Genomic DNA, 27,939 nt, shown 5'->3' on the forward strand with positions numbered 1-27,939 from the left:
AAATAAATGTGACTTCTCGGTCTACTTTTTTTGTTTGTTTAAGGTAGCAACATTTTTGAGGAATCTTCTATAAGTTTCTAATATTTTCTGTTTCTAACTGAAAAATGATTTGAACATTTTCGAGATTTTAATGAATTTTGTCAGAATTTAAACATTGAATGCATCACATAAAAAATAATCGCGACTATGTATCTTTAATATAACTTATAAATTATATAATAATAAAACTTATAAGAAACCTTGCATTCAATTTTCAAACTTTTTTGCTTAATGAATACGTTTTATCGAGATTAATTTTTGAAAAATGTAAAACATTCGAACAATTTCTAGGGACTATAACTATAATTAAAAAATGTTACCATATGTACCTATATGAAAAATGTTAACATAAATATTTGGCGGGAATTGAAAGTCTATACCGTTAGATGTTTTAAGTTACTCCAACAAACAAAATCCATTTTTCGAAAATTGGTTTCGCCGAAAAATCACCACTTTTTCAAATGTTGACCTCTGAAAAGTACCAAATAGATTCACTTTTTTATCAGAAATACGCTGATGTAAAATATTGGATAATTTTTACAGCCTACTCCAGATGTTGATGGCAAACAAAAAAAGAGAGAAAAAAACACACATCGTTGTTAATACAATACATCCAAATTAGGATGTATCCACTACTCCTCTCAGAATCTAAGATATGGATCTAATACCAGATTAGATTAATTGTTAAAAATTGTAATTTTTAACTTAAAATCAACGGTTTGATTATATTACCGGTGATATTGATGTATGAATTCATATGATCACTATATTGGGTTTTCGTTTTCAATTTCGTTTTGCTCAATGTGCATGATAGTGCGGGGTGTAATATGGTAAGATTTATTGACGTTCAAATTATTTTATTTTGTCGTCAAGACAGCCTAAACCACAGCTAGATATTTTCAAGCCACACGCAAAGCTGTTGCTATACACAGTTCTGGTCTAGTAGTATAAGGTCTATGATATCATTATCATGAATTCCTTATCAATGCCTCTATATAGTATTTATTATTTACATAGATTAAGAAAGTAAAACAGTTATTCTATGATATTTCCTTTTTAGATTATATTAAACAATGGGTAGAGCAACTTGCGTATTTCTCGTGTACCGAGATGTGTCTAGTATAACCATCCTCACCGCCTCCCATTCAATCGCAGAGATCTACGAGCTATTTTGAATCTATGTCTAGTAAACAATCAATATAAAATAACTAATAAATGCAAGTGTAAGTTGGACAAATCCAATGATTAAAGTAGCTCCATTCATCGTGAATGATCTCAGATTTATTTCAATTAATTATCGTTTATTTCAAATCTGGGGCACATGGGCAGTTATATGTAAATAACTAATTTTGCAAATATGACTGTATATATTTCAGAATCGACAAGCGTGGAAAAAGATACGTTTTCTAGTAAGTTATTTTGTGTCGTTATTTTTTGATAATAAAATAAAATAATTTATTCAAACTATTTTAATCGTATAGACTATAGGTATAACTGTATAAGTGATAACAGTTTATGCTGGAGATAAAAAGATACGATAATTTTTCGTAATTTTAAGTGTTTTGTGAAATAATGAGTGCCTTACGTTAAATAGATCACCTCGTACTCTGTGTTCATATCAGTTCGATTAATTTAAAGATTTCAAACTAGAAGTTCGTTTATTAGATACCAACAGCATAAACAATATGGCCTTTACATTACAAAAAACCATATTTTACTTTGCAAGACATTGTTATTAAAATTTAAACTATTACTTATTAACTACAAAATAATTTGGACATTTTCATTATTTAGACGATGATTTCCAAAATTGAACTTCAAACGCTTATTGAAAAAAAATGTATTTTCGCTATTTTTGAAATGCAATAAGTATTTTTATGTTGGATATTGTATTAGTATTGCTAGGTTTTTAATTGTGCTTAAAAATGTTTATTTATACTTTTCTTAAAGAACACCCATCACCGTAAACACTAACGAAACTTCTATACAACGTAGATACCTATTCCTATGTGATGTGTTAAGTGGTGATTTGATGTTTTAAAGTGAAACCTCCTACGCTCTTCACTTGAATTATGGAGGTAAATACGTGAAAATATCAGCGATACTGGCAAAGTGACTCATGTAAAGCATCCAATCTAATAGTACATTCATTCTAAATAATATATAATATATATGTGTGTGCGAGAACGTTCGTCAGCAGATAGTGGCTCTCAAACCAAGATATAAAAAGGTTATGGTTGCCATGATGTAGAGAAGATAATATATTCTCTACATCGTGATAATTATTGCCCATCGAATATGATAAAATGGCTTATCCGACGGCCATCGTTATAAATCCAGCAAGAGTAACGACGCTATTTTTCTCACATAGAGCTTTGCTATATTAAAAAAAAAAAATGAGATTCACTCAAAGATGATTAAAATGAGGGAAAATTAATTATTCTGTGATAACGATACAAATAATTCAGCTATCAACGAACAGTAAAATGTAAAAATTAAAAATTAGTAAACAACTATTTTTAAAAAACATTAATTATTCTCATTGTTTGGAAAGAACGTCATTCACGAACGCACATTCACACGCTCAAGTTTATATTTAGTGAGCGTTACGCGAAAGTCACTAGGTTTTTTTTCAAATTGAACGTGAATGACGTTTATATTTAAATGAACTTGAACGATTTTTAAGGCATTCAATCTATTTGTCATTTAATAATATTGATTAATTTTATTAAACGAACGATCTTATGAACGCATTAAATGTTTCAATGAACTTGACCTACCCTTTATTTAAAAAAATCACAAACGTAAAAGTGAAGGATTTTATTTTTTTAGTACCTATACATATAAATTATGCTTATTTATCATACAAACATCTACTCGATACAATTAAATATTGGCCACATTTTACCTTTAATAAAAACTAATAATCAACGATTATTAGTAGAAGTTTTTATTTTTGTCTGGTAATTTGTAGTTTTTATTGTTAAATTAACATTAATAATGCATAATAGTCAGTAGAGTTTATTTTTCGGTTCTAGATACAGGATATAGTTATATTGCAGTATTAGACATCGGTAAGAAAATAACAATATATTTTAATAACATTTCCTTGCGTGATGTGTCGAAATTTATGGAAACACTGAATACCAGAGCTTTATCATAGTGTCTCAAGCTTTTTTGCCTAAAATGATGCACACAACTTTTTTTTGATGTTAATTCAAATAATTTATTTGATGTATCCGAGTGTTACAAACTACAGTCCTTTCACTTATGTACAACACAATATTGTAAATTCTGTTTTATTAAATTTATTATTTATGCAATTTGTTTTCTATAAAAAGATTTAGACAAAGTTTATGAAATTTTCGGTAAGTTATCAGCTAATAAGGACAATTTAAATAAAACCAAAAATAATCGATCTGCTTATACCTCAGTTAGTCAATGAACTATGGTAGGGGTAAGTTTGGTACTGTAGGTTGTTTTTTTACGATTGTTTTTGGGTTGTAGCGACTTGCGGTAGGTAGCAAACACGTGTATGTGGGGCAAGGTTTTTAACCACATACTATGAACCCGGGTGGTCACCCATCCGGGAGCTAGTAGCTGTGGCCGTTACTTACTCCCAGTCGCATTCCGCGACTGGTCGCAGCCAACGCGTCACGTCAAGTAACACATTTTTATTTTATTAGGACATTTATTGAATTTTTCAAATTGTATGAAAACAATCATATCTTATAGCCAAACTCAATTATAAAGAGTAACCATGCATTTTATTTCCTGTATTTTAGCCGAAAATTGTAATAGTTTAGCTCATCAAGTACTAAAAGCAATTTAAATGTCTCACTTTTGTTCAATATTTCCAATGTCTTATGACAAAACTCCTGAAAGTTATCTAAATTATAATCGAATTAGTCTGTCACTGAGTTTCATATTTGAATGAATCTGCAGCTTCTCACATATCACTCAAACAATGGCGTCATTTAAGTTTTCAATAGAGGGGGTCAAAAGTTATAACCAGCCCAAATCGGTAATTTAAAATAACAAAAACAGTTCGCTTTGATCGCAACCACATAGCTACTTACATTTTTATCAAATTACAATTCTCGCCTCAAACACTTTATCATTCAATTATTTTTTACCCTGATCGTTAGGTTAGGTTAGGCAACCCATTTTAGGTAACAATTTAAAACATTTGCAACAAATGTATACAATATACAAATTAAAACTCAGTAAACAGAGTAATCTAATAATAATATGTTATTTGTATTGCTTGCTTACTAGTACACGTTTTGTCTTATTTTTGAACGTATTAGAAATTCTCGAGTAACCTTTTGTATTTAACATTTCCATTAAAAAAAATTTACGGAAACATGGCAGAAAAATTGAGTTTTTATATAAGTACTAAACTAAATTTAACTAGAAATTTTTTTCCAAAAATACCATAGAAATACTCACGTTTTGTGGTGATAAAATATAATAAGTGTGTCCAGCACTTTCTTAAGTTTGGGGTTCATTGTTTGGGTGTTGGGTTGATAACATCTGTCACCGGATTCCAAAACAGCTGCGACGTAGATCGCTAAACGAAACGTTAGTTAGTTGTGGTAGAATATGCTTACCGAACGTGTTGTGAGTTAATTCGGAGACAATACCTACCAATTTCGATGTGGATAGACCAGCATTTAAGCTGCGCGCTAGCTGTTTTTTTAATAGCACAAATTCCGCCAGCGATTGTGTGGGCGCTTGTCATGTTGACACTATGTCAGCTGGCAATTTTTAATGAACTCCAGAATTATTGACATTTCTAAAAACACCACCCCAAATTCTCCCTGGGATAGGTCAGGGTAAATAAAAAAAAGAAAGTAGACGGGTCGCTACAGTTCTTGTACTTTGTAATTGCTGAGCTGGTTGTACCGTGTCTGGTGTCTATTGGTTAAAAGACAACAAATAAAAAATAAATATTTTTATAACCACCATTATTTACTTCTTTCACTTGAAACTATGCAAAAAAAAATATTTTCAAACAGCTTTTAAACTTTTTGAAATGATAAGTGTAATAAGTTCAATAAATCGACCATATACTTATCAAGTTTGTATTACGTTATATTAATATTTATTATATAATATTTAAACAGGATATAATATTCCGGACGTCATAAGAGGTACCTATATTTTTGACTCAATATTTTTTGTTAGTCTCACATTGTATACCTTTAGTTTTTTTTTATTTCAAACTTATTTAAATACGAATTAATTTAATAGTTGCCCCACAAGGCGTTATCCTAGCTAAGATTTGTTTTTTTTAATGTATATGTCATTCCTACGGCAGATTCGGTACTTTTTGTGCCGCCGCTATCCGGTACTTTTTTGGTGTGTAAAAAGTGTAAAACAAGTGTATAGCAAGTGTCAAGTAGCAAATAGGCGCAGCCCGACATTTCGTAATTGGGATCCTAAAGTTTAAGTTTCAGGGCCTGTTCACACACACACTAACGCACACCACTGCCCTCTCGTCCTTACATTGTCGAACTATTATTCACTATTCATCAATTGTATAACTATCATATTTATGTGGTTATCGGCGATGGCACTTTTTCGGTTTCTGGTTTCTGTCACAGAACACGACACCGATGACTCACCGGTCAATCGTAGAACACGAGGCTGACCGAAGAAATCGCCGATAACCAGCATATAAAAGGTCGCACAACCGACGCTCCAGCATCACTCTTTTACCTGATCTATAGCAAGACCCACCAGGGCAGACTTGTAAAAAAGTCGGAGTGTTCTGACATTGTACCGACTGCCATACCGTTCGGTAGATTCCATACCCCCCGCCGTGCGCACTTTTATCTGAGTAAATACTATTGATGTAGCAGGTTTCTCGTTCCACTTGTGTTATAAATCAAATAAATCAAGTAAATCGAAAACCTTTAAGTTCATTATTCTTTTTAATATAATGAATTGCATTACTCTATAGGGCCTGTATTTTGATTAATGTAATTATAATAAAATAACATTTTTTCTAAAACATGTGGTGATATCATTGACCTGGAAAAAAAAAATAATAAAAATAAAAATTATTTTTAATTTAACGGAATTGTTTATTATGGTTATAACGGCTAAATTGTATTAACTACAAAAGTACAAATAAAATATATACGTTGCAATCATTTTAGAAATAGATATTAGATATGTAGATCCAAGGAAATATATAACTTGGTACTAGTAACTATCACTGGTGAATATGTACATGTCTTGTTAAGAAAGATCCCAACAATATTGTAGGCACCCTCAAAATGCAACTATACTCCTATACGCATGCCTATACAATACACTTGTGGTGAATTTCTGACACGACGATAAGCTATATGATGAATGGAACTTACCACCTACCTAGGCAATCTATGACAACTGTGCTCATTAAATACTAGTAATCTTAGCAATTATGAATAGAATATTGGTAAGCAAAGAAAGGTAAGTAATGAAAAGCTTTATATACATTACCCAAATCAGGAATCACTGAGTTAAATATTAAATGATTTTCTAGCAATTTCCAACACTTTCTAGGGCATAAGAGGAAGTGTTATTATAAATTTCAAAATCATACGTTTTGTCGTTGAGTGAAAAAGTAAACAAACTGGAATTGTATATTATCTTACTGGAAAGTTGGAGAACTGTTATCTAGCCTTATAGATTGTAAACAAGTTTTTAAATCAAAAAACATCACAATGGTAACTATTTTTTTAATTTGTTTTTTTTTTTTATAGTTGACCAGTTAGGCGAAATATCCAGTAAGTTTTTTTGTAAAAATTTTTTTGTAGGTAATAACATAAATTATAAACATATACAATTGAATACTACACTAATTTAAAACAAATAAAAATATTTATAGGAAACAAATGTATTCCAAGTCCAAATAAGTATTGCTTTAATATATCCTACACTATGGATCCTTAGTAAACATTAACATGATTCAGATGCATTTCACCAATACGATGACCTTGAATAAACGATGTTAAATTACATAGCAGAAATATAATTTATATTTAAAAATAAATAAATATTTTATAAATCACATTGCTCAATTAAAGACCGCATTTTTTTTTCCACTTTCATAGATTTAAAGTAATGTTGTAATTTACAAATGTAATGTAATGGCATAAGTAATCAAAGTAGATATTTATAATTTCAAGAAAAATAAAAAAAAATTGTATTATTTTAAATTAAAATATTATTATATTATAGGTACCTAAACATAAAACCTCTTTTGTTTATAATTTATTTTGAATTTTGATCGAAGAGTGAAATATTGAATTTACAGTGATGTGATATTTAATTTTTTGACATTATTCGTTACAGTAATCTTGATTGTCATTCCGTTAGAAAATACGGCTTCTGAGCTTTCCATTGCTACACATCGACCAGCCAAACATATTTTGCGGTCCTAATACGCCGGTAACTCAGTATTTCGTAATTGAAGTTGCCGACTGTGCCCATTACCCTTGTCCAAGGTTAGAGGTTAGGTTAGGTTAGGTTAGGATAGGTTTTTGTTTCCTTTCGCGGAAGAAATGCGCAAGTAGTCCCCGCGGCGCCGTCGGTTCAAAACTGGAAAAAAAAGGTTTTTTTTCCCCTAAATTAGCCGGATTTTGCCCAATGTTAGTGCGGCGAAACTTGGTAAGCAAACCCTCATGGCAAAAATGGTCCACTCGCTACTTCTGTATCATATGTTATACATTTCTTCCATAGTTTTTCAAAATGTTTGTATTTAACCTAACGTTTTCTGCTCGCTATACTTTTTCGGCGCTGTTCACGCTCCTAAAACGTTCCGCATACCCTTTTGAGGTCGTTGGAGTCGGGTTTTCTATCGTTCGCCGACCGTGGGGCCCGAGACTTAACCATTTAATTAAATAAATAAAATTAAACAATACCTACTTAAAACTCAGAAATTATGTCCCCCAAAAAAGGTCATAGTCGTATACTTTTAAATTGCGGCCTGTGTACTTTTAAAACAGGTATCTAAATACTTTTAAATTTTAAATAACGATAAACGCAAAAATTGTATAACGTTTTAATTATGAATAACGATAAACGCAAAAATTGTATAACGTTTTAATTATGAATAACGATAAACCCAAAAATTGTATAACGTTTTAATTCTGAATAACGATAAACACAAAAGTTGAATAACGTTTAAATTTTGAATAACGATAAACTCAAAATTTGTATAACGTTTTGATTGTAAATAGCGTAAAACAAAATTTATTTTTCAAATGCAAGCTCTGGCATATATACATATTTCTTTTTTTTGCATTATATTACTTTGAGTTTTTAGTTTTGTACTCGGTAGTCACAAGGTTATCCTATAATAGTATAATATAGTTCCTCGGTCTCACCATAGGTTGCTCATGTTGCAGGTAGTCTGATATGCAATTATAGAATAGAAGTGAAGTTAAACGTTTGTCGACGTCGTTCCAATCAGTCTGTATTTACATCCACAGATAATATACTACCAAAGTAATCACCCAATTACATGTTCATGTATATAAGGGCAAATAAGATGAGTAGGTCAGTCAATGTTGTTAACTCATAATAAAATAGTATATTGATGTTGTATATTAAACACAATATAAATGTAGTAGGTATATTATAATCAGTTAAGCGCACAAAATGTGAAATCAGAATTAAAAAGTATCGTTTAGTTGACACCTAGCTTAGAAGGTCTTACGTTGTGGATCCAGGGTTGTTTTGAATTTTAAATGTAATAAAAAAAAATTTTTTAAAAAAAAGAATTATTTGAAAGACAAATTTAATATTTTGAAAAAAAAAACAAAACAAAATTATTTTGAAAACAAGAAAAAAAAATTTTTTTTCAAATTATTGTTTTTTTTTCTTCAAATAATTTCAAATAATTTTTGTTCATTATTTTATTTATTTGTTCATAATTTCTTTATATTTTTTTTATTTCATTTGTTTTTCAAATTGTTATGAACGCACTTAGGTGTTTAGTCACAAATAAATATAATCACAACACAAATTGAAAAGAACTAGATTAACTTTATTGGATGTCATTAATAACAGCCTGCAGATGCTTCTAAATTAGTATATCATTTTGCCGAAAGGGTTTGCTTCAGGGGTTCTTAACATTCACAACAAAATAATTTCAAATAATTTTTATTTTTTTTCAAACTTATTTTTTTTTTCCTTTTTTCAAATTATTGTTTATTTTCATAAAGGAAAAATATATATAATAGAAAAATACTATATAGAATGTAATAAAATTGTAATACAAATATAAAAAGATTATAAATGTCAAAAAAAAAATCTTCACTTAGTCAAAAGGCTTGAAAACAAAATTCCTTGTAACTTGTAAGATGTTCTTATAGCTATTTCAAAATATTAAAGTTGACAATTTTAGATTAAATTAGATAGTTAGACAAAAATGACAATTTAGATATTTTATCTTAATATTTAAAAATATTATTTATGGGTAATTTTAAGAAACTTTTAAGTACCGTTATAACTTATAAATAAGATTATATTTTACACACACTTTAAAAATGTTGAAAAAATTAAAAAAATATTTCATCATTCTACTTATACAGCCTTTTAGAGTTTCTAAATTGCTGATTTTGACGACCAATAAAATTAACTATTTCAAAAACGTAATTTATAACATGGGTATTATCGAGTATTTGATTTTTTTGGTTATTGATATCAAAGTCAATCGATTTATCATTAGATGATTGAATAATGGATTCTACTGAGTTTCTGTGGGTTGACCCTTGTTCGTTTATTTTAACAACTTCATGAATATGTTTGAAACTATTACAACTATTAGAAAATATAATAACAGATGAACCCAATGCATTACAAAATGGACAGTTTAAAGCTTTGAGCTCATTTATAACATAGATAACTCTTTTCGTGCAATTTTTTTGTTATCTAGTGTCTTTCTAAAATAAAGAAATCTTGTATATAATATGTATAGTTGTATGTATACAACACATTTGCACGTGAATGCAGGATAATAATATACAGTTATTGCTACACTAAATAACAAGCCTCACTCGGTCCTGATTGTTCCAAGCTCCAGGGGGAGTTCAGCCCAAGTCACCGGCGCTAGTCATCATCTCAAGTTTAGCTCTCCACAGCGGTATTCCCTGCCCCTGTACAACCCATGTGGCAATCCTCCGTGTAATTGATGTGAATTGCATCCTTTGTGTATAATCTTGAGTCTTATGTTTGTTAGTGAGTTCAACGTTGTGTGCCTAGCGGTTAAGCTGTGAGTGTGCGGGATCACTTCTAACCAACCTAACCTTTGTACTGTATTATTATATTTAACTACAGATTCCGGCCCTCCAGTTCGCTATGACTTAGGCTGTGCACATCAACAAGTATAAAGACGAAGTGGTCCCAGGCTTTATATTAAATTATCAATTATTTATATGATAGGTACTATGATACCTACTTGTGACAATATATTTTCAAAGCAACTATAAATTATAAATGTATAATATACAATAAATTATAATATGGTTCTGAGAGCAGATCGGTTAAAGCCACAATCGCTGGCATTTCATCAAAAATGTCCGCTTGTCGGTAGATACCTACTTATTATATATAAAAGATTTTCTGTGCGCAATTCCAGTTAAACTATATTCGTCCTATAAAACTTTGTTCACGGATCAAAATCAAGACTTGTCCACTTCCAATGACTGTATTCACATTAGATTCCTCAAAAATCAGTACATTAATTATTATTTATTATTTAAGTTTTGTATGGCCCTCAAACATTGTTTTCAAATTATCTGGAAATTAATTGCCGATCACTGCCCTAACCTGTCGTTAATCTTTAGAAATCCGCTGTAGGTATTCGCTACAGAGTTTTCCCTGCGACTATATTCGATAACATTTTCTGTGAAACACGTTCAGACGAGAGCCCGACGAGGCCGGTCCGACGACACAGCCTGTAGCGGCTTCCTTTCCGTTCCTAGTAATGTTATAATAACCATAATAATACTCATTTCAGTCATTTGACTCGTCTTGTTCTCCAACGGTGTGCGTCAGTGTGTAGCGCACGCGCCGAGTCGACTATAGAATAAAATTGTTTCGAATAAAAAACAAAAAAAAAAAGCACACAGAATGAACAGTCGGACGCGCGTGGAGTTATTTATAGACGTGTGCTCTGCACCGGAGTTAAGTGATGTTTTTACGTTTTACTCTTGTTACACACGGCGAGCGTACATCAGCGCTGCCACAACAGAGCGATCAAAATGCACATAACGCTATTGTATGAATACGGCATGGCATTTCGACGTTGCTTCTCATTTGAAATGAATATAAAAAAAAAATATATCGCCAAAATTGAGGATCTAAGGATTTTCAATCGCCACCGAGGATAGTAGGCTCGTATATCATATTATTATGGGTAACACCACCCACCTAATTTTAACAGCGTCGGTCGACAGTGCAGACACTCTGTATGAATATACTTGTACGTAATACATATATACACAGCAATAATAAGTAGGTATACGCTGTATACTGGCACGTATTAATACTATTAGACGACGACGATTTCGACGAGTAGTGTTGTGTAAGCTCAGTTGCTCGGCGCTCGGCTTTTCGCGGTCCGTCCACGTCGTCCGGCGGCTACTTTTTACACACAGTACGTAGTCATAACATATTATTATTATAATAATATTGTGGGTCGATTTTATATTATTTGTACACGGTATATTATGTCAGAATATTCATCGGAATTTTTAGTTTCTAAACATTATGCTGTTCAGGTACGAGAGCCAAACAATCGCATAAAAGTAGTTGTCGGACGAACGCTTTAAGGATAAGAAATATGGATACCAATAACAGTCAGGGTAATAACAATAACAACAGCGGAGTCGATGGCGGTGGAAATAATAATTTCCGAAAGTACAAACGGGTTAAAGCAGGTAACCCGTCGAACCCGAAAACCAAAAAACAATTGGAAAATGAGTTGAACCGCCAAAGAAGCTTTTTCGTCAACTGCGGTCCGCAAAATGTATCCTCTACCCGTTACAGCAACACGCAGGAGGTACCTACATATTGTATTGTTTACTTAAATAATTTACCTTCGTATCATAATAATTATACTGTGTTCAGAGCCAACAACACCGAAAACCTAACTACACTCGAAGACATAATAATACATAACGATATCTATGCATTATTATTCTCGTTAATATCATATCACTTTCGTTTAATCTCGTATGCAATATTATCATATATATTATGTAAAGGTAAAGTGATCCAACACACAGTACAGCATCGTGTAATGACAATATAACAAATCGTATAATATTGTTAATGTCGATGCGATCAATTTATTACTATTATTTTTAATTCTAGTCTTCTCTGTTGGTTAGGGAGGCTATTTGAATAGGAGTAACAGCAGTGTTGTAGGACAAAAGAAACATCCCACGCTTGCGATTTATCGTCCACCGAGTATGTATAGACGTATAGTCTCTATTTAATATTATAATATATAAAATATGTGAACAAAATTGTTTTCGTCGTACTACGCGAACTGCAGTATGAAATACAATATAAACAATTTTAACAATTTTAACAAATTAACAAACGAGTTTTAAAGTTTTAATTTGTGCGCTGTGTGCGCACATTAAATTTGTATTTTGATCTGCCATCATATCATTATTATTATTATTGTTATGACTAACAAATTGATCCGCCCAATTGCAACGGTTTTATTGTCCTGTTTGCTTCAATATGACGTGATGCGTAAAGAACAGTGCTATAACAATTTTGCTCTTTTTAAATCTCACTCGCTACATATATTTTTTATTTTACACATATTATATTCAGTATAGAAGTAGGTAGGTGCCTGTTAATTATTGTATCCACCTACTCCTGTAACCTATATAACAATTGAAATCATGTTATACAGAGTGATTAAAGTTAAATGACCTGTCTTGTACCTACCTACGATACTATGTAGACATATTTAAGTATGTAATTTGGTATTGTTTATAAATTATTCCGAATAATTGATAGGTGGGTACATCGATATAGAAAATTCTATATTAATATTATATTTCACAACTTAGGTAGATATTCAAAGTCATGTATTTTTTTTTTTTTAAATTTCTTAAATAGTAGATAACCAATATTGCTTATATCGATGTATAAAAAATCTGTACAGTAGTATAGTTTGGTAACGAGTTTTGGAAGTTGTTATCTGATTTTTTAAACGATTTTGACTTGTGCACATTAATGCACTTAAATAAGCAATTGACAAGACGGGACGGGTTTCAAACATAAATTACAGGTCTCATTTCACATGAATTAGTGCATACAATTACTATCAAAACAAATTAATGAGATATGGTATTCTTTAAAAGTTCAGGCCGTTGTGAATGTTACTTTCGGTCAATGAAAATAATTAATTTGGCATACGTACTTTATCATAGATTTTAGACTACCATATTCACAGATTTAAGATAAAAAACAACATGTTTATTACAAACACGATTAACCGAAAATGAATTATAGGCAACATATAAAATGTTTACTTTTTATGCTACTTTACATTTGAAAAATTAGTATCGAACTTCGTTTTGTCAATTATTTGAACAAAAAACTTTCATCATTAGATAACCGAAATAAAATTGACTGACTTTTTAGCATTACACGGCCTATCTGTACTAACAAAAATTAGTGTGTTAATGAATCATACTGTAGTAGTATAATTTATATAATTGATATTTAGGACCATTATATCCACTGCTTACCTAGTGTGTTTGGATGTTTAGCATGAAGTCCATTTTATTAACGGCGTGAATTTGGCATGACGTAGGTGTTCGAGGTGACATAAATAATAACAGTGATAATGTATATGTAGCCAACGGTCAGCAGAAATCAAAAAATGTCCAAGATGTAGCAGACATATCTGAAGACAACAGTAAGCTGAACGTGCACGCCAAAGAGTTCTCCTTAGAACGTTCGAATACCGCTCCTCAGTCTATAGCGAATGGTGTAAAACCAGAGTAAGTTTGTTCTTTTTGTATTAATCTTAATCACTAGACAATTAATATAATATGTTCTATAAAGTAGTTATATATAAAATATAATATAGTGAGCGATAGAGAATTAAGTCAAAATATCTAAAGAAAATATTTTAAATACAAATAATACGAATTTTATATTTTCATAAATTGTAAATCACAATTTATTTATTTAAGATGATTTGATCTTCGTTTAAATGTATATGTTTCGAAAAGAGTTGATTTCATAGTTACTTCGCTGTACTTTTTCACATTTATTTTGTCTACGTATTGAAAATATTTACATTTTTTCGAACTATATCAACGAATATAATACTATCGACAATAATTTGGTCATAATAATAATATACATAATATTTCCAAATCATCCACACAATTTATAGTAGGTACATTAAGTACATACACTGTAAAAATAAAGTACTATTCAGCTGTACAGTGCCAAGTGTGTCACTGTAATGGATGTATTGAATTTGAATTAAATGATATTATGAAATCATTGTATACGAAAAAGAAAAATCATTCTAATTGTAGACTGTGTGTCAGCCTAAGATATTTTATATTATATATTATATTAGTATCAGTAATAATAATATTTTTAGGTTGAATTCATGTTGGTTACAGTACAAGCTAGTTATGAGAAACCTTGATTTACATTTTTAACCTTCAGATATAAAAATTGAACATTTTATACTAGTGATGAGCAAACCAATACCAAGACCAGAACTATGGCAGTCTCGGTCTTGATATTGTTCTTGCAGACTCAGTCTTGGTCTTAGTCTTGCAGAACCATTTATAGTCTTCGTCCTGGTCTTGGTCTTGGTCTTGCACTTCAAGTCTTGGTCTTGCAATATTAAAAAAAAAATGTTATCAATATTTATGCTATGAATTTGTAGAATTTAATAATTATTATCTCAAAGGTATAATTATATTAGTACAAATATATATTAGTACATTATATACATATATATTATCTTTATATACATAATTCTACTGTAGTACGCGTGTATGTAACTGAACACTTCCTAAACAGCTGGACCGATTTGAATGCATTTTTTTTGTATGCGTTCGGGTGACGCCCTGGATGGTTTGGATTCACAATTGAACCCGATTGATCCGGGTTAACCTAGTTGCTCAAACAGGGATTTTAAGATTTACGAACGAAATATTTGTTTATATACGGTTGCTATTAGTTATAGGAGAAATATAAATATATTTATTATTTAGTAGAAATCGATATTTTTTTTTTTTTTGTTTATTGATTGCCTGCAGTATTTTATCGAGCAGATCGGATATAAACATGCATACAATTGCATTTTCGCATCTAACATTGGTCCACACTAAATTACGAGTTTCCTGTTAACATTTTTAAAAAAAATTACATGAATATTGCAAGACTGCGAGACTTTTGCAGTGTGGGTCTTGTTTTGGTCTTTGTCTTTCAGACTCAGCCTTGGTATTGGTCTTGCAGCAAGACCAAGACCAAGACTGAAAGAGCGAGATAATTTTGACCATCACTATTTTATAGGTACATTTTAAGCCACAAAATAATTTGTAAATTTTCGTGATTTTTACGAACTTTATGAACAATTCAACTTATAATGCTTATAAAAATAAATCTTGCCTATATGAAGTATCTCCAATATTTTTTAAATGCTATAATAAAAACTTATACCTTTAGAAAAAAGCTAAAAACAGATGAAAATTTAAAATATTTATTATTAGCTGAAAAAGAGTTTTAAATGTTATCATGTATAGATAATAATAAATAAGACAACTAAATCTAGGGTAATTAATTTTTACACCAAAAAAACAAATTCGATTTAGTTGAATACCTAGTAGTTTTGAGTGACGAAAGTTAGGTTAGGTTATTTTATTTAAAAAAAAACTGAATGTTTTACTTTCAACATATCAAAGAACCACCTATAGATTCAATTCTCTACCAAAAACTCTCCCACGACTTGGAAAATTGTGCTGATCCAAAAGGAGATGACAGATAAAGAAACAATCATCATGTCCGCTTAGAATCTTTGATTACCTTAAAACTATTTTCTAACGAATAGTTTTCTTATCTCTATAATTAATTAATGACAAGTTAAAATTAATTAATTTCTGTTAACAACTGTCATCAATGACCTAATAAAATAATTTCTATACTTTTTATAACTTGTATAAACATTAAACACACTTATTCAGTATTTACATATTAAAAATAATGTAATATTTAACGAGAGTGTAATATATATTTCAATATTATTTGTACACAACTACTCAGAAAGTTTAATAATAATTAATTATTTAAAAATAATATTGTGGTAACCATTTCAGAGGAACTCGACACAACGCTGCTACGGTATTGTCAAGATCGAGAACATTCTATACGAACGGTGATATTAAACCTAATAGTCCAAACAAAAGTTACGATTACAAGAATAAATTTTCGTACAACAATAATTTTCAACAGGCGAAATACATACAACCAAAAGATACTCAGGTAATATCCTTCATACATTTTATACTAGTGTGGATATTTTATAAGCAGTAAGAACTTGAACGACGGTCGTAAATAATTTAAGAACAATTTTAGGGTCCTAAAGTGCAATTCAAAGACTCTAAACCAAAATCAAAACCTATAATGAAGGACCAACAAATTAATAAATGCGTGACAGATTCAAAAAATGACTTTGGTCTAAGAAGGTCGAAAACTTATAATGGTCCAGATAGCAAATACTACCATAATACTTCCGATGAAACACGCACGTCGTGGAAAAGTCAACCAAACGAATTTTGTGTCAAAGACTTAAATTGTTTTCCTGAAGACATAAACGATATGGCCAAACGCATAGTAAAAGGTATACATTAGCAGTTAAACACTTATACCTATTTAATCTCTTTACAATGTAAAACGCACTAAGTATAAACTCGATATTTAAATGTTAATCGTATTTTGAAATAATTTAAAATACTAATTTTTACTATTCCTTGAACTGAGGGAGTTTATTTGGTGTATAATACGCAAGTTTAAGCACTGAGAGTGAGCACACATTATAAATTGTATTTCCTATTGTAGATACGAAAAACTCGCCAACAAAAGACTTAATGCTTTTGGCATTGAAAATAATTGAACACGTGGTTAGCAACCAAGATGCTATGAAGGCATCGGTTAATTTATCTCTCTACATAATTGAGGTGATTTTTTTTTTTTGTAACGTCGTCCTGATAATTATTAATGATTTGTATTAATTTTAAGAATTTAATAATGTAATAGAGAGATACAAGAGACACTTACGTGAATATGATCATCAACACTATCCAATTGTGGTTTGTAAAACGAGAGAAACTCTTACAACCACCCAGATTTTTTTCATATGCAACATTCGTACTGAAAATGTACAAAGGAGTGAGTAAAACTTTAAAGTTTAAAAAATATATTGCTAGATAACTAGATAAGCATCGAAAAATGAAAAAAATAACAATTTTTCTCTACTCAATTTTATGTTGCAATCGCGTATTACCTAAATAATAGAATGTGAATGTACCTATATAATATATTATAATATTATGTTGTGTAGACAGTGTATAAATTTAAACCATTATATATGTATAAAGACATGCGGATCAACAAGGTTTTAGAGCTCTAGTAGAAGCTGAAAAGTGCCCGAATGCCCAGCGAAAAGAAATATAAAATAAATTTAAATACATACTGTACTTTGACTTATTGTTTGTTCCCATAAAATAACTAATTTTCTTTATATGTTAATATGTTAACAGATGAAACAGAATAAAGTGTTATCGAACAGAATGGAGAAAGAGGCATACTCTCGAAAACAAGCTCTACTCATGTTATTGTTTAAAATTTGCGAACACTGTTTAACGCCCAGCAAGGAGAAGAACACAATTGAAGAAGTAATAAAAAACTACATGATAAGAATTCCGAAAACGTATATTTACCGAATAATTGTTAACACTATGTTATACGGATAATAATAAGTATTGAAGGATAAAGTAAAAGTGGTATTGTAGATATTTTAAACAGGAAGACAGTAAGAGTGCAGCATTGTAGCCATCGCAGGTACCAGCTAAGTTTTTTAACTTAAAACTTTTTAACTGTGATGAAATAATATTCGAAATTTTGATATTTTTAAATATTCAAGTAATTATTTCACTTGTATATTATTATTGTTTTGATAGGTTATTGATTTTTATCAATTGTTATACTTGTATTGGTTTTCATCTATAAAAATGAACTGAACATATAGGTATAATGAGTGATACAATTGAAGCGTAAGACACCCATTGTTTAAAAAAAACATTAAAGTCTTTGAAAATATTTTTTTATATTTTACATGATAAAAAGTTGTTAAATAAAATGTTCCCTATTTTTATCATTATTTTTTTTTAAAGTTATTACATTTTTAGCGACAACATTCATCTATCCAAATTAAGTACTAGAATAAACCTCAAAATGTTAGTGTCGCTATTTCGCTCATATAAACTGTAAAACTTAGAAGTTATACAGAATAAACTACTTGTCTAATATTATTTTTATAGATCAAAATACTCCGAATAATATTGTGCTTAGTAATAAAAAATTATAAATTGTGTATTGTTGTTAGATGTTGTAGATGTAATTAGATGGGTAATTAGACATTTGTGTCAACGAAATTTGGTATTTATAGGCACAGGCAACAGCCATATTTATATGTTTATATGAGTTTTTAGTGATTTGATATGCAGTGATTGAACAAAATAAATGATTCATTTTAAATGTGGACTGTGGTAAAAGATGACATATTGAATGACCATGATTTTACTTAACTTAAGTATTATTTTTAAAATTAACAGATGAGTTGAGTTAAAAAGTTTGAATGAAAGTAACTTTTAAACTCTACCTAACCTAATCTAACCTAACCTTTAAAACTAGTTGTTGCCCCCCCCCCCCCCACCATCTTTGATACTTGCACGTACAGTGTACTCTCGATTATCCGCGGAACGGGGTGGCAGGACATCCACGGATAAACGAATTCCGCGGATAATCCGCAAAACATTCGAGGGTCAAGTATTAAAGGAACATGACATAATATATAGGTACTACATACATATTATGTATTAATATTAAACAAATTTTACGTCGTCATCGTGTAAGCAGATATCACAGATTACCACCCGATTAAACCGATAGACATTTAAAGTGTAAATATATGTACCTATGCATATATATTTTTTTGTATACATACAGGTGTGTAGATGATTCCGCGGAAGAAGGCGGATAATCGACGGCCCACTGTTTTTCAACAGTATTCTGCAGGTTGGACTAATATAAAAATATGTTGTTCCTTTCAGGTCGAGTGTCTGTTTAACATCGTGGATGGCGTTGGACGAGACCTGGAACAAGATGTGCCGGAAACGCTGAAACAACTGTACGTATCCATCAGGGACGTTATGCTGACACGAGACTGTTCGGCTCTAGTGAAAAAGACTCTCCTGCATCTGATCGAACTGAAAGCGTCGCAATGGGCCCTGCCGCCATCCACGATACATTACTACAACTCAAAAACAAACATTTAGCATCTAATATTTTTGTTTACCGCGCCGAGACCACACTTTGATATTATTTGAAAAATAATATTATGTTTGATTGTGATAACCCTTGGAAAACATTTTGCATATTGTTTTATGTATTTGCAGGTATTTTGGAAAATCACTTGTATATTTTACAAACTGAATTATATAATCGAATTAACAATAGTCTTACGAGTTACGAAAAACAATAATTTTGTTCATGAATCTGTATAATATCAATTATCAACGCTACCTCATGGTAGCTACCTACAGCATGGTAATATTCGATAAAATAATTTGGCAAAGTGAAAAATAGAATAGCCAGAATGGGTATACGTACAGCAAGTATATTATGACAAATTCATAAAAAATATCTTTAGCTTTATTCAAATCTTGATATCCTTATGATTCACGAAGCATCCAATATTATTTCACGTTACTTATTCTATAGCAGGTATTCGAAAAAAAATATGAACGTTAGTTAATATTATATTGACACACATTGTTCTAGAAAACACTCATGTCTTAATAATTTGTACAATATATTTAACGAGTTCTTAGCTATTTTACACAGAATGGTGTTTTTGACCTTCTTTAGGATAAACATTTTGTTTAGTCAATAGAACTATACGTAAGTCATGTGCGTCTATTATTGTAACTTCATTCCTAGTCATATTATAAGATTGCAGTTTTTTTTATACCTTTTTTCTAACAGATTTATTTTTATGAAAACTTCCTGTATACGTTTCAATAAAATGGGTATTCTCATAACAATATTATCCACGTCATTAATATTATGCACGATAAAAAAATATTTTTATACGATATATTTATTTATACATTATTAAGTGAAATGTATTGTAATGTAACATGAATAACTAACAAGTACATTTAACGCCTGTGGAACTGAATACGTTGTAATAATATTCTTATACCTATTGTATTGAAATAATTGAAACCAAATAGATATTTAAATTATTTTTTGGGAATGTTTTTTTTTTTTGTTCGGGATGTATTGGCTATTGAGTATATTTTATAACTTTATAAGTATATCACGCGTTCTGTAATATGACGAATTTCAGAAGAATTATTTTCACTGTATCTTCTATTTTTAGCAGTTTGAAGCGAAACACATTTTTTTAAATTTTCACACTCAAAAATCTATAAACAGAAATTGTTATCATAATATGGACTATTATGAAGTTGATTCATTAATGTGATTTAAAAAATGATGAATAATTTACATACAAATAATGTGTATAATAGTATATTATGTAATCTACCAGTCTATTGATGATTGTGAATTATTCAGATTACTAAATATCGGTCCAAAAGCCAGCTTTATTTGCGCTTTTCAGTCAGTAAATTAAAATGTAGTAGTGCATGACTATTCTTATATTGAAAAACACGAAGTGGCAATTAATGAACTTATATTCGTCTCATTATAACAAGTATATAACTTTTAAAATTTGAAAAAATAAAATAAAATAGGGAGAGCATGCTTGAAAAATACACATGTATAATCGTTCCGCAGTTCCTCTCTGAATCTTAATATTAATTCTGAATTATTCGTTCTCTACAAATAGATCCTAAACCGACCGTACTTGGCATACTAAAAGAGCATTTGACATTTTGACAACTTAATGGAATGTTCAAGATAACTAGAAAATGTCCAAATTTGGTTGATAAATGAACTCTTTTATTGAACTACACGAAGTGATCACTTTGCTCACGTATATTGTACCTAGAATAGATAACTATGGTGTTGATTTATTTCAGTATTGATTTTAAAAAACCTATGAATTGGAAAAATTTGACTACAATATAGAATCATAAATTTGACTCTTTTTACTACATTTTAAAACGATAAGCAATTTATTTACCCACCAAATAACACATTCATTTGTCATATTATATTGTATTTATACTTTTGTACTTACGCTAGTTACTAATTATTTTCCTTATGAAATAATATTATTGAATCATAAAATATGGAATTTCTCTTATCGTTAATAACAATATAACAACCACCTAGTAAGTAACATGTGTCGTGTTTGACAGATATAACAAAAAATAATAAAAACAAAACGCTAGACGGAATATATTATAGTGTATATTGTATTATACTATATAAACATAAATTAAACGTTTAAATAATAAATTTGGACATTTTGCTGTGTTTGGAAAATATTTTACCATACAAAACAATTGCCTACAGTTATTGTAATTTAAATTACTTAAAATATAAATAACTAATTACTAAATAATACAAATAAATATTTGAATACAGTTATCGATTGCGATCCAGCAGTGATGATGCGGACAATCATCGTCCACTATCATCTTCTGGGCGTCAGATATTTTTTAACAACAACGGAGTCGTTTCACGTTAGGTTCATAATACTATATGACTATAAAGTACAAACAATATCGAAACCATTATATCATAATATTTTAGTTGTCGAATGAGTGAGTAGATTCTGCTGAAATATATTGATTCACACGTATTATAGTATTTACAGCATAATAAAAAATATATAAACGGGTACTCAACAATTTAATTTTTTTTTTTTTTTTTAATTTTGAATTCTCAAAAATGTTTAGGAACTAAAATTATACGATTTGTTACGCATTTTTGTTTCATTCCACAATTATATAATTGAGATGTAGACGAATTCGGAATCTCTAAGCCGATATTTACACACATTAAAATAAATAAATACACTTACACGCACACACACACACACACACACACACACATACACGCAATATTATTTTTACGTTTGAGTAAATCAATATTATACGTTTTGGCGTGTACGTCGTCGTAAGACACGTAATCGAACACAATCATTCATACACACACATTACATGTAAAATAATAATAACACTATAAAACTATGGACTAAATTTTAGAGGGATTTTATCTAATGTCTTCTTTGGATAAGTCTAAGTCTTCTTCGATCGGACTGTCGTCGGTCATCGCCGGCACGATTCTCTCCTCGATTAGCGTAGCCCGTCCACCGGACTGTTGTGCTCGCTGTTCCGGACGGTCATCGCCGAACGTCAGCGGTATGTACCTCTTGGGACTCTCGTCCAGTTGAACGTTGACAACTTGTTCGGACGTCCTGTTTTCATTGAACAAAAACCTGGAAACACGTGTCCAATAATGATATTAAAAGGCAGTCGTAGTAATTATCGTAATAATATGACATAATGTTGATCTTATGAAAAATGTCCGGATCAAAAGTTTGATGAGAATGGAAAAAAAGAATGTCAAAAAAATGTTAAAAGTTAGAAAAATCAAGCATATACTGAAAAATCTCTGAGCAAAGTGTTGCTGGTGACCGAACTTTTATTTTATAAATCAACATTACTCAATACAGTAGAGCCTTGATAATCCGGACCCCCGATAATCCGGAGAACGCGGTAATCCGGACGGCAAAATTCCATTTGTTGAAAATTAAAAGTATTGTTCAGAAAAAAATTACCAATTACAATACTTAAGTTCTACATACATATTATTATAGACATTTTTTTTTTTTTGTAATTCATTAATTTAGTTTTAATTTAATTATTATTCTTGTAATTTAAAATGCAATAAATATAAAGATGGTGAAATTAAAGTTAAATCTTAGTCATTTGAGTAGATAATTTTGAAAAACCTCCGGCAATCCGGAAAATCGATAATCCGGACGATGCTCGGTCTGAATTCGTCTGGACTATCGAGGCTATTGGTTTATTATTCATTTTCGGTATACTGACCTCGGGAAGTTTTTGAGAGCGCGTTGCGCACGTTCCTTTGTCGGCCACATGAACGGCGAGAATGCCATACGCGCATACCTCTCGGCCTGTTCAATCATGTTCATCAGTTTTTGCGGTAACAGGTGAACAATAAACGACCGTTCTGCCGTGGTCGCGGACGACGCGTTACCGACATTTTCGTGCGTCGGTGACGGCGAAGACGTTCCGTTACCGGCGCTACTGACGGCGGCGGAGCTTCCGTCCGGCATCCGGTACATCCGGAAACGGCTCTTAGGCCGGAGCACAGGTTCGCGGATCTCACCGGCCGTCCCATTTCCGGTGCCCACTCGGCTGATCGTCGTCTGCGCCACTTCGTCGTACGGGAACTGATCGTCCGATTCTGCTGCGGCTGGACGAACAACCAGCACGCCACCGCCACCCGCAGCAGTCCTGTTGGCGGTCCGGCCCGCTCCGTTGACCGAGAACCCGCGGCCCGACTGTTCACGCCTGTCCGACGACGGGTCCAAGCTATTTCCGGCCGGACCCGCCTCGATGTCCACAAGCGGCATCCACGGCACGTTCATGTACTCCTTGATGCCCACACCTAGTGTGGCGCTCAACCCGGCTGATCCGGCGGCAGCGGTGGCCAGGTCACCAGGAGCAGTCAAGTCCACGTCACCGCCTCCGCCGACCGACAGGTGCGCGGTGGACGTGTCGTTGACGTGCTGCTGACCGTACTCTTCCGGTTGGCCGCCGTGCATTTGCAGGTCCGTCTTGTCACCAATGTCGCCACCCTGCAGCGATTGACAGTATTGTTATGATAATGTTATTCATTCGATATTATATATTATCAAGAAGACGAAAATATAATATTATCACACCGGACTTAATTACAGCGAGTACAATTATTGAAAAAAATGTTCTATTGCACCTCATTTCACCACCTCTCAGCTTGTCGATCGCACAAGAGTCTACATTAACCTATTTGGATGTGTGACAATTTATCGGTATTTTTCAATAAACATGCAAATTTTATAATATTTCCTTTGTTATAGGTATGTTGTAGGTCGTGTTTTAATATTATTAATTAATACACATAGGTACATAATATTATATGGTATATGTACACTATGCGTTTTATTAGAATTATCAAATGATAACAATTATTTTCAAAATGTATGCACATTGCACAATGATAATATTATGTTTGAATGCGTTATTTTAAAACTTACATCATTTATAATTGGTAAGTAAATTAAAAAAATAATAAATGGGGTTAATCGAAAAAACCAATAAAATGTCATAGGCCCGAAACCTTTATAGGCTCAATTCTTAATAGCTAGTTAAATTAGCCACGAATGTGACTACCACGTTTATTGCGTACAAGTTAGGTTTAATTATTTCTTGTCTCGGTGGTATGTTCAGAAAAACAACAGCTAACATAATAATGGTGTATAAATATATACAATGAGCTCATAATATCGACTATGTATGGGGCCATGGCAGTGGTTTTTTCAGAGGGGAAGGGTGGGGATGTTCTGCAGATTTTGCCTTCGTTGAAATGTTTCTCAAAAAATGTGGAGCTTATTATGATGTAGTTATGTACAAGCTAAGGAAAATAATGGAAACAACATTCTTAAAGATACCTATATCACCAAACTCTAATATGATGATCAATGATGTTCTATCAGTTCCCTTATTATCTTATGATATATGAATAAATGTATACAACATGACATGACTGCGTTGCTGTAAGTACGAGCAACAGTAAAAATGTAAATCAGTTTATTTTGTCATATTATGCTGTATACTTGTATAATATGAAATTTTTTAAACATTCGATTCAGTTTAAGTTTTTTAACAAGCGTTTGACAGATGTTTTATTTTTAGAATCTACTGCGTTTTAATTTTTAAACATTTCAAAACAAAGAAGACTTTTTTATATGAATTATATAACAATACATTATTTAAATGTTTTATTTTCAAACTCAACGTCTGGCCACTTAGAAATTAGAATAAATTAATGTAAATTTTAATTTGAAATAAATGTTATTGCATGTAGTTGTGGTTCTTTAAGGACATATTTCATGTAAATATCTTAAACTTGTTTCGGAATAGATTGAAAAAAAACTCCTCCAAACCCTACAGCTGTTAGTACAGGAAACGATACTACGTCGAATACAATACTGTTACTTGGCTATATCAAATATTATAATAATTATAAATTTAATATTAACTGTTCGGTATCATAGGGCCCTTACTAAACGTCATTGTCTCCAACGAACAGTGCCGGAAGGCAAATTATAACGATTGGCAGAACAATTTTAAAACGATACCACAAAACTATAATAATAATAATAGTAGTAATTATAATAATTATCATCGTTCACTTACGTTGATCTGCAGCAGCAATTCAGGCAGGTTGCAGTCACCTGGGTATAGAGGCAACACTACGGGCACTTCTGACTGCATGACTAGGCCTCTCTGGCAAACGGATTGGCTGCACATTATTAAAAACAAAGTAAATAATAAATTAAATTGTAATAAATTTGACAAAAAAAAAAAAAAAAATATTGATTTTGCAAAATGTCTAATAGAGTTAAAACTGACGAATAACCTTAAAACACTTAATGTAGTAAAATAAAGTGGGCAAATCCATCATCCTTAAAATCATTGCATTTTGGTATACGTTGTTCACTACTATTACAATACTTTTTTGTACCTTTTGTGTTATTTTCCCAAAGTATTTTCACGACACTCGTTTTTATCATAAATATTAGTTAATACTTAATAGTATATTTTATGTAGACGGACGTTATTATCCTGCTGTTTTTTACCTATTGCCGTAACTGTCAGTCAATATGAACTTGTCGATGCTCCACTTAGAAAGCCCGTTTGACAGCCATCCTTTGTAAGCTGTGTACGTGATCTGAACCCTGCTGAAGCCCTGCAGCGCGGGATGTGGCACGATGATCTTTTTCATCGTCTCGCCCACTGACAGTGCAGCGTCGTCTTTGCTAAGACAATCACAATGTGTGAAAATGTTATAACTCATAGTCCAAGGTGGGAAAATATCGAAAACATTAAAAGTATATTATGGTCTAATCGAATGACGCTCTTTGTAACATTTTTTTATTATTTTTTTTAATAGGTACTCGTAAAGACGAAAACTGTTACCGTTAAATGGGTCAAAGGTGGAATATGGACGTATCGTAGAGGTATATGACACTCCCTATTATGGATTTTGACACAGATTTCATGCTTGTGGATTGTGAAAATGTCAGGTATAGTAGGTAGATCGGTAAATGGCAAGACTTAAAATGCTACCATAAATCTCATTCCGTTCTACCATGAAGTGTTTATTAATTATTATTAAGTGTAGAGGAGAGGAAACGTAAGTCATTTTAGGTATAATATGCAATCTTTGTTTATCGAGCGTTGGTACTTACTTTGTGATGGTAAACGTTTCGTTTATATCGAGTTGACCAAACAGAACAACTTGTATTTTGCCGTAACTGACCACAGGCAAAGCACTAGGAGAGTTGTGGATTTTGACTATGTATTGGTGCGCTATAATAATTGTGAGCAAATAAAATAAAAGAAGTATTTTGAATAATGTTAAGAATTACAATATCAATAGTTTATTATAGTACGTCGATGTTCTTAAAAAATCAAAAATAATTCAAAGTAAAATTTTCAATATAATTATTTAATATTTATTGTCTTTTATGAGTCGTATTTATCATATTGTTATTTGCACTCAAAAGGGACACGATTCTCGGGAGAATTGAATTAGACGAGATGTGGTAGTATAACTTTGACCGCATTTCAGATAAGCCTTCGAGGACTTGTTTTTAATAATATGTACAATAATGTGTAAGTATATTAAAAATTGTAACAACATTTTTCGTACAACCAACACGGATCGTAATAAATTAACGAAACCAAAATAACTTAAAAAAATTAAATTACAAACATTTAGAAAACGTTTGCTCCGCCATAGAATAATAATAATTAATTCATCGAATAATATTATTATTCAACATATTATTAAAAACTGTTAATACTACATTAGGTAGGTGCCTATAATACACGAATATTATATTATAATACTTCCTATATATTATATAAAACAAAATATAAATTTATTCTAGGTAGCGAAGTATAGACAAGTAATTTGTTTGGTTTACATAACCAAACACGTTATTTTCAATATCGATCGGTTTTGACTGTTTTTATTTTGAAATATGACTGTACAATAAAGTTAAAATAAAAAATACATAATTTTGTATAGGATTGTGAGACATTTTGTACATTTTGAGAATTTTTGGTACTTAATTAAACGAGGACAACTGTTTTACATACGTAGAAACATAAGAAGACCTTCTAACTTTTGTATCAAAACCGAACTGGTTATGTGTAGACACCCGAGTATCTAGAACTTGTCATCATCAAATGGAAATAAACTATAACCAAACACATCAAAATCAAAAAACGGCTAGTTCAAGTTTCTAAAACATTCGTGAAATCTGAAGGTACATAAAATACT

The 27,939-nt window shown here is 31.1% G+C and overlaps 2 protein-coding genes across 5 annotated transcripts in view; one reads left to right on the forward strand and one right to left on the reverse strand.

The window, feature by feature from the left end:
- The first annotated feature begins 11,587 nt into the window (after window positions 1–11,587).
- LOC111026562 (GATA zinc finger domain-containing protein 14) lies at window positions 11,588–20,632 on the forward strand. Of its 4 annotated transcripts, none has more exons than XM_022304657.1 (10): window positions 11,588–11,698; window positions 11,823–12,103; window positions 12,435–12,513; window positions 13,883–14,072; window positions 16,416–16,581; window positions 16,675–16,939; window positions 17,158–17,276; window positions 17,356–17,487; window positions 17,859–17,993; window positions 19,431–20,308. In XM_022304657.1, the coding sequence occupies exons 2-10, from the start codon at window positions 11,885–11,887 to the stop codon at window positions 19,653–19,655; spliced, it is 1,530 nt and encodes a 509-aa protein (XP_022160349.1). In that variant the 5' UTR covers window positions 11,588–11,698; window positions 11,823–11,884; the 3' UTR covers window positions 19,656–20,308. The 4 variants fall into 4 exon arrangements, with proteins under 4 accessions (XP_022160349.1, XP_022160353.1, XP_022160350.1 ...); XM_022304661.1 differs by having other exon boundaries at window positions 13,928–14,072; XM_022304658.1 differs by having other exon boundaries at window positions 11,597–11,698; window positions 11,800–12,103; window positions 19,431–20,632.
- Window positions 20,633–22,210: 1,578 nt separating this feature from the next.
- Window positions 22,211–27,939, reverse strand: part of LOC111026559 — a 40,660-nt gene continuing 34,931 nt past the window's right edge. Inside the window, exons 8-12 of the mRNA XM_022304655.1 lie at window positions 26,840–26,960; window positions 26,228–26,407; window positions 25,785–25,890; window positions 23,412–24,184; window positions 22,211–22,795 (exon numbers count right to left, since the gene is read on the reverse strand). Coding sequence (XP_022160347.1) covers window positions 22,570–22,795; window positions 23,412–24,184; window positions 25,785–25,890; window positions 26,228–26,407; window positions 26,840–26,960 — 1,406 coding nt within the window. The 3' untranslated portion in view covers window positions 22,211–22,569. The remainder of the gene's footprint in view (window positions 22,796–23,411; window positions 24,185–25,784; window positions 25,891–26,227; window positions 26,408–26,839; window positions 26,961–27,939) is intronic.

Source organism: Myzus persicae, unplaced genomic scaffold (assembly GCF_001856785.1).
Source record: "Myzus persicae strain clone G006 unplaced genomic scaffold, MPER_G0061.0, whole genome shotgun sequence".
Lineage (NCBI taxonomy): Eukaryota > Metazoa > Arthropoda > Insecta > Hemiptera > Aphididae > Myzus > Myzus persicae.